Here is a 12,392-nt window from a genome sequence, read left to right as displayed (position 1 = left end):
TTAAAGGCTTTTGCAGGTGGTTTGAGTTAATTAGCTGATTAGAGTGTGGCACCAGGGGCCATCAATTTTGAACCTTTTCACAATATTCTAATTTTCTGATATGATGAATTTGAGATTTTCATTTGTTGTCATTTGTAATCATCAAAATTAAACAAAATAAACATCTGAAATATATGAGTTTGTATGTAATGTATGAATATAATATACAAGTTTCACTTTTTAAATGGAATTACTGAAATCAATCTACTTTTTCATGATATTCTAATTTTATGACCAGCACCTGTATATACTGTATTAACATCTAAACATCCCTGAAACCGACAGACGGTTGATCAATGCCACATTCACTCAGTTAACACAGGCAACAAATTGTAATGTAATTTACAGTGAGACTGGCAAACTGATGCTGGCTGCATCAAAGCCTATCTGGTTCAGGGGTCATTTCCTCTCACTATGCATGCACCGCCTGCAGAGTGCAAAGGCCATTTAGCTAACACTGCTAAAACCTGAAGATTACAGGGGTTAAGCATCCTGTGACTAAAACACAGAGGGAAAGATAGATCCATGAGAAAACCATCCCAGGTTCAGTATTTAACAGTAAAGAGCCATCTTATTTAATCTGACAGTGATAAACAGAAGTTTATATTATTATACCTGCTAGAATGGTGTTTTTGTAAGTTGTTTACTGAAAATGTAAAAGTATCCTGCAGATTATAGCAAAAACATTCTACAAAGAAGAGAGCAGCAGCTGAAAATGGAAAATACAAAAAAAAAGCTTTCAAGATCATGAACAGAGTGAAACCGTATTTCCTGGACTATAAGCCGCTATTTTTTCCCCACACTTTGAAGCGTGCGCCTTATGCAAAGATGCTTTTCTGAGGATTTTTGGGAGCCGTTAGGGGGCGGAAGTGAAAGATGGAAATCAAAGTAGAAGAGGGCAATTTTCCTTTAGCCCAAGCACATGGTACAGGCACGACACAGAACGAAGATCATGAATTAACATATTCTGAAATGTATTTGCAACATTAAAGCTGCCGAACCAATGAAGAGACTGTGGGCAACTGCTTCAGGGCTTCATTAGAGGTTCTAACTGCAGAAAGCCAACAAGCTAATAAGAGCTAGCATTTTTCTTTGTCCCTATTCCAGGCATTATATGTGGAGCTCCCCCTACAGGTTTGAAGGGGGGCAGTTCACTATATATCAGATGCTTAGAGTCCATGCAGCTTCCAGTTTAAAAGAAAAAAGAAACTTCTAAAGCTTGGCATGCACTGCATGAATATTTGCCCTTTTTGGGCAATTCTCCGGTCGCTTGAGAATTTTTTGGAGCAGGCCGTGTTTCAGCCTCCTCATTCGTCCTGTAGTATACAGGGGGTAACGAGGGGGAAATTGACCTCTTATGACCACCTTTCTGATCAGGAATTGTAAAGTTGGGTGAAAATTAAACATGTTTAAAATTCAATTAGTCCTCGTGAGGTGTTTGTGGGCAAATTCTGCTGTTGAAGCAGAGCTATGAGCAGATTTACCAGAACCTCGAGCACTGCGCATGTGCAAATAAGTTCTTCTTATTCTTTGTCCAGATTGACGAGTCTGACCAGCACCATCTCTCGGCGCTGAGTCTGATGTGCAGGTTTGGGACATGCAGTGTGAGCAGTTGGAACGCATCAGGCCGTACAGCGTAAGAACATACATCGTGAGCTGTAACTTTTAAACCCTGTAATTTCATCGTACAGTTTGAGCTGTAGCTAAGAACAACAATTGAAAATATCGTACAGTGTATGTCCAGCCGTAGTGGGTGCAACTTACTTTATAGTGAGGTGCACTCTATAGTTTGGAAAATATGGTAACATTTCTGTAGTTTAGTGTCGAGGAACATTCAAATAAAATTTCTATTTTAATTTTTGTCTAAATCCATCAGGCTCATTAGGTTAACAGTGTGCATATGTGCATAAACACCCCCTGTTAAGGCTTCACGCTGTGCCTGGGCTTCGCCATACAACCACATCTTGTTTCTCCTTTGAACATGACAAAAGGGGAGCAGGATGTTTGCAAAATGTTAAACTACAAAACATGTTTGTTGTCTATAAAATACTGCTGTTTTCAGAGGAACCGTGAGCTTTTCTGTTGAACATTGAACAGTAGAAACACAACAGAAACTATCAGTTTTCATCCCCAAAACATGTCATGTAAGGACAGTAGGGATAAAATATTTTGTTTTTTTTTTCCACGTGTTTGACTCATTTACCATGACCTGAATTTTAAAATAAATGTATTCCTAAAATTAGATTTGGAAACCTTCTAGACTGCTTCATCTACTTTAGTAGTAAACAAGTCTTTAAAATTTCTACATGTTGGGGAATGTCAGCACTAAATTAAAGTAAACCTCTGAAATACTGGAGCTGTCCTGAAAAGAAACGAGTCGGGTGACTTTTTAGACATCTGCAAGTAACTGGAGACTGTCATCATCACACGGACCAGAAGATTACCGTAAAGAAAGAAATAACTACATCAAAAGAGGCACTTTTTCAAAAGTATGCAGCAGCATGGATGTGCAAAATAACAAGCACCATGGTGAGAAGTACAGAGTAACCACTCAACCGCTTCACACCGAAGCCCACAGTTTATCTTATCTTCTCAGCTCACTGTGTGAAGCTGTCAGGGAAAAGAAGCTGTTATGATCCACAGTCATTACTCCAACTCAGATTTGGTTTTGGAACATCTGGGAGAGGGACGGCTGAGAGGCTTAATCAGACGTTTGAGAGTAAAACAAAAACTGAGTGCTGCTAGAGGAATGTTTATATATGCAGGACAGGCAATGCTAGCACCTAATGGACGGCAGTGTTTCTAGTAACACTAACTGCTCCATATCAGGCCCTGGGTGACCTAAAAAATCTCTTAAATTGCTACAAAACTACAAAAAAAACGTACAAAACTGCTACGTAAATATGTGTAAAAATGTCTCCCTTTGAAATATAATCAATCTGCACAACAAGATAATAAGGGACACAGCATTATCCCCCTTTTATCAGTTATTTACATACCAAGAAACATGAACAATGGTGTGTAAATTGGAGCAGTTTTAAAACACACACCTCATCACCTATTGTTGACATTCTGTCTAGGATTGTGTGATTTGGCCAAAAACAGAAATTGTGATTCTATTTTTGATTGAGATGACATGTGTGTTGGGAATTGGCGCTGTATAAAGAAACTGAATTGAATTGAATTGATTGTCTTCTTCACTAACAACAAACATCAACATGTTTGGCTTCAGGGCTCCATTGTTTTCATGACCTTTCATGCTCTCGTTGTTAAATGCTGCATGGTAAGTAGGCCTGAATGCTTTTGCAATAATTATTAATCATGATTATTTTTAACCAATACTGTGATGTTTGTAAGAGTCAATTTGAGACAAATTCATTTATAGTTGTAAAAAGGTTAAAATACAAGATTTGATACATTTTTGTTGTTAAGATTATAATTTAAGTTTAAAAACTCTAATATTAAAAGCACAGAATATAGAAAAGCTAATAATGAATTGCATATTTTGGGCTTCCCTCATGCTGTAATTCTGTACGTTTTTATTGTTTGCTTGTAACAGATATGCTGGAAGCAACACAGTTTTTGACTGAGTTTATATTATGAGAATGTGGATGTTCTCTTATCTTTGTTTCTTTTATTAAACATCACAAGTTGAAGAATATTATCTGGTCTTGCTCGCGTTACAATACTTGTTGCTAGACTGATTTTCCATGCGGTACAGAAGAAACTGAAGGAGCTGGAGTGCCACTACAATGTGATTTAGATTTTCTTTTGCACTAACCTGAAGCTTGTAAATGTTTTATTGTAGAGTTTCAGTTTTTCATGACGTTTAAAGCTACTTGTCCAGAGTCCTTTGTTGCAGGACTTTGCTGTAACCTTTTTATGAAAAGGTGCTTAGTTCTACTTGCAGGCACACACCCACAGTGTATTGCTTAAAGGGCTGCTGTGAGAAATTTAGTGTCTTTTTCCTGTTAAATATGACGCAACCAAAATAGAGAAAATTGCTTCTGCAATTTGAAAATTATGTTTTGTTTAATTGCAATTATATAGCAAATGCAACCAATTGCCCAGCCCTAAGAGAAAGTTGCTAACTTCTAGTACTTATGCATAAATCTGCTCACAAGCTGTTTGACCAAAATAACCCACTTTAAGTGTATTACTGCCACCTAAAAAGAGTGTGAAATTTAATCTGATGTAAACACAATTAGCCATCTTTGCAGTTTAGAAATGACCTTTTTTTTAATTGATTACAAATGCAATTATTGTCCAGAAGTGTTTTTTTTTTCCCCCACAAGATCCAATGTAACAAAGAGTACCAAGCTCAAGTCATAACAACCTTTAACTGGTCCTATTGGAGGAAAAAGATCCCCTGAGCATGATGCTCCCTCCTCTGAGTATCCCTGTTAGGCTAGGGTGTTTAAAGTCTGTCAGTCAAATAGCAATGAAATACAGAGTAGTTTGTGGCAGTCAGGAGTGTAAAAAAAAAAAAAAAGTTCATTTTTTTCCGACTTGTGGGTATTTGTTTGCAAGTTCTTACCTCGAGAGGCGTGGGGGAGATTGCCTCACCATCAGGCCCCTGGGACACACACAGCTGGGGGGACATAGTGGGGGATTCATCTATGTAGGGCAGCGTCTCAGAGCTGTCCTGGGACTTGCCGTCTTCAGCTCCGTCCCCATCATAGCCATCTGTGTTATAGTTGAAGTCTAAACAAGGGGGAAGGAGAGAAAGAAAAAAAAAAAAGGTTTAGTTCAGTTTTTATGTAATATGCATTTTGATCATAGCCTGGAAGAATGGTATGTTTGCTTTGAATTTTAGCCCAGATTTCTGCTGAAAAAAACTAAAGTAAATAATTCCACATAAAAACAACAAATAGATGATAAATTACCTTGATCAAAATATCCACAAACAATGGAGCCTTCAAGTAAACAAACTAAATGTATGCATTAAATGTAGGAGGTTCCTGATGGATGATTTGGTTCTGGGTTGTATGGCATTTTAGAAACATTTTAGATGTGTTTTTAGGACAGTTTATAATGAAAGTATTACTATAAGATAACTAGAACAAGAATAATAAAAAAAAGAAGGTTTAATTAAAAGTATTCCCCTGTGCAAAAATACTCTAGAGGCAGACGCCTTGTGGTCCACCCCGACTTCATTTCCTGTTAGCATACAGCCTTATATCAGATTTTGTGTCCGAAATCAGGCTGAAAATCCTGGTCGGCAGTCAGCCCTAAGTAGCAGTGACAGCTCTAGTGGAAGGGAACGACGATGACTGAAGTTACTCCTGTCCTGCTGTCAAAAGAGCAGGAGAAAAAAAACAAGACGACTAGAATAACAAGTACATCCAGGAATGTATTCAAAGCCTGAGTGAGAAATAAAATAAGCCATAGGGTTTATTACAGGGTAATATCATAGCTGGTTCTTTCACAGATAGCAGCTGATTTTTGTAACAGAAGCAAATTGAGTCAGCACTACATGAAAAGCAAATTTTCTTTTTGCTCTCATAATAAATCTTGTTTTACAGGAAAACGACACATTGCTGCTGGCAGGTGAAGAAAAAAAGAAAAGCAGCTGACTGTGTGGGAGGTGTGTGGGTGTCCGATTGCTGATTACTGGACAAGCTAGTCCTGAATAGGGAGGCTGTGTTTGTGTAAAACATATCAACGATCTCTAATGAGATGTAGATAAAAACTAATAGGAAAAGGAGCACTCTGTCCCCACTGGGACAATCCACCGACACAGTCGTTTGGCCCACCTGTCAATCAGAAGCTCCATCTGCACGCTGGCGTATGCGTGGATAATTGAGAATGTGAGAGAGGGTTTAATGCAGCTGTCATACAAACGGCTGGCATGTTCGGCATTTTCAGAAAGAGATGGATTTCATGAAGCGCTGCAGGACGCCACAAGCAGAAGACATTAACACACTGAGCATAATACCAGGAAATAAAATGTCTGCATGATTTGGTTTTGGTCCTTCCCGTCATTGACAACCCACTGGGAAGCATAATAGGACTCATTCATAATAAACACCTCAAAGCTTCGGGTTTTTCATTAACTGGGATTCAGTTTGTGAGTCACTCATCAGAACAACGATGCATTAACAACTACCAAGGTTGGCTCCTTCTATTTTAAAGCAAGCAGCCATTTTTGCTCTGTATTCTCTATTTGTAGAAACATCGGAAGGACACAGAGCCACAAATGTTAGTCAATAACTGAGCAAGCACCAAGCTGCACATTAAACTGCAGACTGTAAGCTACCTGCTTTCTGGCTTAGCTCATTGCTAACTGTTATGCATATTAGCTGTGCAATCAAACAGTTTGAGTCCATCAACTTGCCATTTGATTGGTCCATTATCCCTGCTTAGTGATGTTTTTGCAGACCACATAGAAGCAGAAAGGGAACAGCAGCCAAATGTGTCAAAGCTGCCCTGCTACAACTGAATAAATAAACTAAGCATGCCCCAAAACTTGCTGCAAAACAGACAGAAAAATGTTTTTTTTTTTACCAACAAATCTGTGACTCCAATAAAATCCCAGCAGGTGAAAGCAGCATAGACACAATGAGGCAATAAGACATGTTCTGCTTTGTTTATGTGTGTGACGACTAGGGATGGGAATCGAAAACCGGTTCCTGTTAAGAACCGGTTCCGTATTTTCCGATTCCATGGCATCGTTTGGCAGCTCACTGAACGATTCTTTTTTCGATTCCCGCAGCACCAGAGCCTAGAGCGCCGGCTCTGGGGAGCACGACTTACGTCACGTTTTTTACGTAAGTTACGCAAGTTACGCAAGTTACGCAAGTTACGCAAGTTGGAAGAACTATTCGAGGAGGAAGACAACGAGCTGCGGTCACTTTGTGAATCAAAGCCCCGTCTTTCCTTAGCCCAGAGGGTAGATCAGGAAATCCAGCTCTGTAAAAGCTTGCCCTCCATCCCCTGCAGGGATAGCGCCACACTGTGGTGGTGGAACAAGCAAGATGTGCTGCCCTTGCTATCTGGACTGGCTGAAAACTACCTCTGTGTGCAGGCTTCCTCCACCCCATCTGAGAGGGTGTTCTCCACGGCTGGAGACACCATAAGCCCTGAAAGATCCCGTATCCTTCCAGAAAAAGCAGATATGCTCATCTTTCTGCAAAATAACTGTTAATTTTCCCTACTACTGTTTTATAATTAGTATTTTTTGTTATTTAAAATAGGTTATTATCACATCATTTGTTATTAGACATTGTTGGTTATTAAGTTTGTTCTTGTATATTGATTTTTCATTTAAACACAGATGTTACTCCAGTTTCACATTTCCTGTGGACATCTTGATCTTGTTGAGTTTGTAAGATTGTGCAATAGTTAAGTAAACAAATTTGATTCTGATAATCAAACTGTTTGTTCTCCTTTTCCCCCCAAATTGGAATCGAAAAAAGAATCGATAAAGAATCGAATCGTTTCATAGAATCGAAAAGGGAATCGGAATCGTGAAAATCTTTTCAATTCCCAACCCTAGTGACGACTGCATCAGAAGAGGCACCAGAACGGAGCTGATCAGCTGCTGTTCAAAGACATTAAGGACAAGCGACTAGAGAAATTCTGACACCAATGCTGAAGTGTCGGGATTGTAGAAAGATCAGTTCTACATGTTTGACCCCATTTCGAGTCCGATGACCCCCGAACCTTGACACTGCTGTGGATGGTAAAGCTAATAATCTTCAAAGCTTCATCCATGTGAATTTGCTTCAGTTCCTGTTTGTTTGTTTTTAATCAAACTGGTTTCCTTCTATTTTCCACCATCACTATGCTCACTGAAGATTCTTTTTAATCAAATCTGTAGAGAGATGTTTAATATCGATATCGGCCAATGTTGGTCTTTTTTATGCTAACTGGTATCGGTTCAATATGTAAAACTGGGTTAATATTTACAACCAATATTTATGTTTCTCAAAAGGGTTGATAGCTGTAAACATGGGTTATTTGCCAAAACAGCAAACTTAATATCAGATATCGATATTGACCTAGAGTTTTATAAAATGCATCCGTAGAAATCTGGCTTTGTTTCGCTGCACGAAAAAGGTTCAGATAAAGAGTATGTAGATAAAGAGAAAAGTCAAATAGTAAACATTAATGGATGTACTGATAAAAAAACGAAATCATTGACTAACGCTATTTTTTATTACCTCAAACCAACAATAATCCAAAATACAGCTAAATAAGCAGAGAATAACATCTATTTGAAACTGTTTTCACTGCTGGTTAATTAGATCACAAAAGTAGTTCAGTAATTTACAGACTAGTTAGATTAGGTTTACAACATTCAGCGCTCAAACAACAATAGAGTTCCTCCTAAACACGAGCAAAATCAGATGTTTCCTCAGAAGTCTAACAAATGTTTAAGAAAAGGCTAAATGTATTTAGGTCCAAGTTAATAGTAATTTATATTGACATCCATCTCATCTTGATTATCGTTTTGAAATCAAGAGATGAAGGATGACAATATGCTGGACACCTCAGCTCTATACGGTTGCTTTACATCATTGTATGAATGTACTTCTCTAAACCTGAGCTTCACAGGAACAGAAAATATCGCTTCCTCTTCTTTTGCATGAAAATGTTCATGTTTCATTCACAGACCAACATTTTTGTGATGATCTCTTGTTTATCCATAGCATTTCTGAAATGATAAAACATGGGCAGCTTTTGTCAACTAAAGCATCTGGATGTTCCTCATGCGTGACAAACACTAAAATCCATCCAAGGCTGCCAATCAATGGAGAGAAATCATGTTTTAGTAAAGAGGAACCAGCAGCTGTATCCTGCTCTGTTTGGCCATCTGTATTTGCGGGATTGAAAACTGGAACAAGATTGACACGCTGATTGATTGAGTAGCTGGTTTCATCAAGTCAGAAGAAATAACCTGAGAGGAAAGTCGGGTTTGTTTTTTTTTTTTATCTACCCAGCTATTTCATTGCACACCTCTGAGATAATCAATGTACATGCTGTAAGGTGTCAGATACACACAGATTTTATAAACCAAAAAGAACATAGCAGGACTCACCCTCACTGGCAAACAGGGAACGAATGGAGCACACAGCCTCAAAGAAGAAAGCCATAAGTGTGGCAGGGTGTTGAATTGAAACAGACCTCAGATGTAGATGTTCAGTTTACGACCAGGCAACATCTTGTCCCATTCTAAAAACCAGCAGTACCAACTCTAAATCACTGCATGTGTGGACTGTGGCTAAAAAAAGTGATATGAAAACCATGCAGCCAGAGTACTACTCATCAGGTCTGAAGGCTCGCCTTGTTTCAAACCTTTGAGCCATCATTTATTCAAATGAAGGCTCGTGCGTAGTTCACTTCTAAAAGCTAGCTGATGAGCATGCAGTAAACACATCCACGGTGAGCCGTTGCTAAACATGAGACGGCAGCTTCTCTGCAGCTCACTTTGACATCGCTGTCACTTCCCAGCCAGCTGGTAGACAGCGTCATTAAAAGGTCACATGTTTAGAATAAACACTAACATCAGTGTTTTTAAAGGGTTAAAAAATACACATGTAAGGTTACATCAAAATAAACAGCTACAGACGGAGACAATCCTCTGTTAGAAATAAATAAAGCTCCATTACTTACGAATCACATGTAGGACTTTACAACAACTGTACACCTATACACGTTGCTGGATGTTTAGATTTAGTTGGATGTCATTCAGGTGAGTATTTAAAGGTATAGTTTCGTAATTTTTTGAAAAAACCCGCCCTCTCCACTAAAAAAAATGCAATGTACAATCCTGTACCCGCTCCCGATAGGGAACGCCTATTTAATGTGTGTGAGAGTATGTAGGTTCCCGCTTCTTGTGCACGCTTTGTTTAAAAGTTGCTGTTTGCATCACTCATACAAACTTTGTTTCCAAATGATTTGCAATTTTTCCACTATGTCAGACTCACCACCAGTATGTGAAAATGGGGAAAAGCACGTAGGACTGCCTTAGGTAAACATACCTACAGAATGATTGACAATTGGGAGGACCACTTATTTAGATGATGCACCCTTTAAAAGAACATCCTCAGCTGTAACTTTAGGTTCAGCATAGAAATAACCGTCTACCTTAGTGTTGATGAAAGATGCCAAGATGTGGTTTGGGCCCATCATTACAAATGAGATATAAATGTTCTCTTATGGTGCTCCTTAGCAAGAGATGGAGCTCCTCATACTTTGATTTTTTTTTTTTTTTTTTTGTCACATTTTAAAATTCCTCTCAATGATAAGGGAAAAAAAGTTTATTCCAGTTTTAAACAGTCTGCATCTGTGTAGATTTATTACAGAAACATTTTACATTTACAGTTTAGAATTTCTCAGTAGAAACATTACTGTTACATGTGTCCAAAACAGAAAAACCTAAAGTTAAAAAATTAGGGGGGATACATGGTTAAGTCACATGCTAACATGGTAGCATAGCATGTTAGCAGGTTTTGGACAGTTTCAATGTAATTTATAGACGAGGTTTAATTCAATAACAACACAAATCAAAGGTATTAGACTCATATTATTGGGTGACCAGAGTTTGCTCCCAATATATGTAACATAGAAAAATAAAATGCAACCCTTTCCCCACCTGTTGCTGTGTACTGCTACTAAGCTAGCTGGATAAAGCTGCTAGAATTCCCCTTAATGTCCCAACAGATACATTTGTTTAAGCTAAAAAATTTACTGCAGAGTACACCAACCTGCAGATTGTTGAAAACAAAATGAACAAAAGAAGTATTTTTATGCAATAGCCTATGGAAAGCTTTAATCAAAAGATTTAAAGGGGATATCTAAAAGTTTAACTCCTCGCAGGCAATAAGTTGCACAACTGTCAGCCGGCTTCCAGGTTTGCAGATGCCAATGGTGACCTTTGGCTAGAATTAGCAAACATTCTGTTAAAATCTCCAGAAGTAAAGCTATGCATCTTCTGAGCTACTCCCTAAATTAGCATTAACACTCAAAATTTGGCGGATGTTCACAATCGTTTTGCTTTGTTTTTGTTTTTTAGGTTTGAATCAGAGAAATGTAACGCTGAGAAGAAGTATTTCTTAGCTCTAAAACAGAGTTAGTAGGGTCTGGCAACACTTGAGTTACAACCCATGTCTATTGGTGCAGGATTCTTTGGCATCAATGTCACCAAAATCTAATATTTCGATATTTTAGATCTGTCATAATTTAAATAATCATTATTTTTTAGCAAAAATAATACTTATAATAATAGATACTGCACCACTGTAGAGGCCTGGGATGTTTTATTTTTGAAAAATGTATGTTTTTATTAAAAAAAATTCCACAAATGACCTTTAAATCTATGTATCAAAAATAAAATGTTGTAAAAATAATAAAGAGAACTGCCATTATCAATACTTTATCATAACAAACAGCAAGAAGAATGGTGGATTTTCTGCTCGACATAAAGTTAATAAAATTTCTTAATTTTGTTCTCATTAAGGGTGCATATTGTCAAGGAAATATCTAATCTCTCGGTTAAAAAATAGACACTACAATATATCATTTAAATGAAACAAAATTTACATAAATCTTCATTTATTAGAGTTTGGTTTAAATTAATAGAATAATTATCTACATCCCCTCAATGTACATTAAAGTCACACTAACACTAGAAAACAAATATTCATATACCAGTATGCAAATTGGTAGCAAAAGACAGACTTGTCCAACACAGCATCGTGAGAAAAAAAAGAGGGAATAGATTTTTGATAGGTGTATTTCTTTTGAGAGGTGATACATTTTATATACAGTTGGTTAAATTTGACAGATTTTAGATAAATGTCTGGCTTGTAAAGGTTAAAGCTGACAAGCTGCAAGAGCCAAACATCAAAAGCTCCACAGTAAATCGTGAAGCATGGGAATAATCCATTTATTATTTATTCATGTAAAACAGGCTGCCTTTCTCTGTGGTTATGTAAACAGTTAATTTCTTTATAAGGTATTATTGTGTAGCAGAGTCAACCGTTCCTGCCTTATTAAAAAAAAGGCAGCAACGCTAAAAGGTCCAGCCGACTAATGCAACCGTTTTTGGTTCTGCCCACAAAGCTGAGCTTTATCTCCTAAATGACTGATCCAGTGGTCACAGTTGGGCTAAATCTCTAAATGCTGAGTCATTACTGTAGCATTAGTTAAACAGAAAGGCTGTATAAACACGCCGCTGTAGGATGAGGAAAGAGCCTTAAGCAAGATCCAAATCATATCCACCGCCCACAGAATGATGTGCCAACATAGGCACAGAGCTTTTTACTAAATACAAGCTTTGACTGAAATGGGTAGGTGATGGGACGGTGGGTTCACTGGTACCGCTACAGGAAGCCATTCCTGATGTG

At 37.9% G+C, this 12,392-nt stretch overlaps 1 protein-coding gene across 5 annotated transcripts in view; it reads right to left on the bottom strand.

Moving 5' to 3' along the window:
• The window catches only part of abr (ABR activator of RhoGEF and GTPase), a 173,743-nt gene that overhangs the window by 101,253 nt on the left and 60,098 nt on the right, over nucleotides 1-12,392 (bottom strand). For all 5 annotated transcript variants that reach the window (XM_038288436.1, XM_038288437.1, XM_038288439.1 and 2 more), the window contains exon 2: nucleotides 4,577-4,743. In XM_038288436.1, coding sequence (XP_038144364.1) covers nucleotides 4,577-4,743 — 167 coding nt within the window. The remainder of the gene's footprint in view (nucleotides 1-4,576; nucleotides 4,744-12,392) is intronic.

This window comes from Cyprinodon tularosa, unplaced genomic scaffold (assembly GCF_016077235.1).
Source record: "Cyprinodon tularosa strain WSP-4 unplaced genomic scaffold, ASM1607723v1 ctg256, whole genome shotgun sequence".
NCBI lineage: Eukaryota > Metazoa > Chordata > Actinopteri > Cyprinodontiformes > Cyprinodontidae > Cyprinodon > Cyprinodon tularosa.
This window is presented reverse-complemented; position numbering and strand designations above follow the sequence as displayed.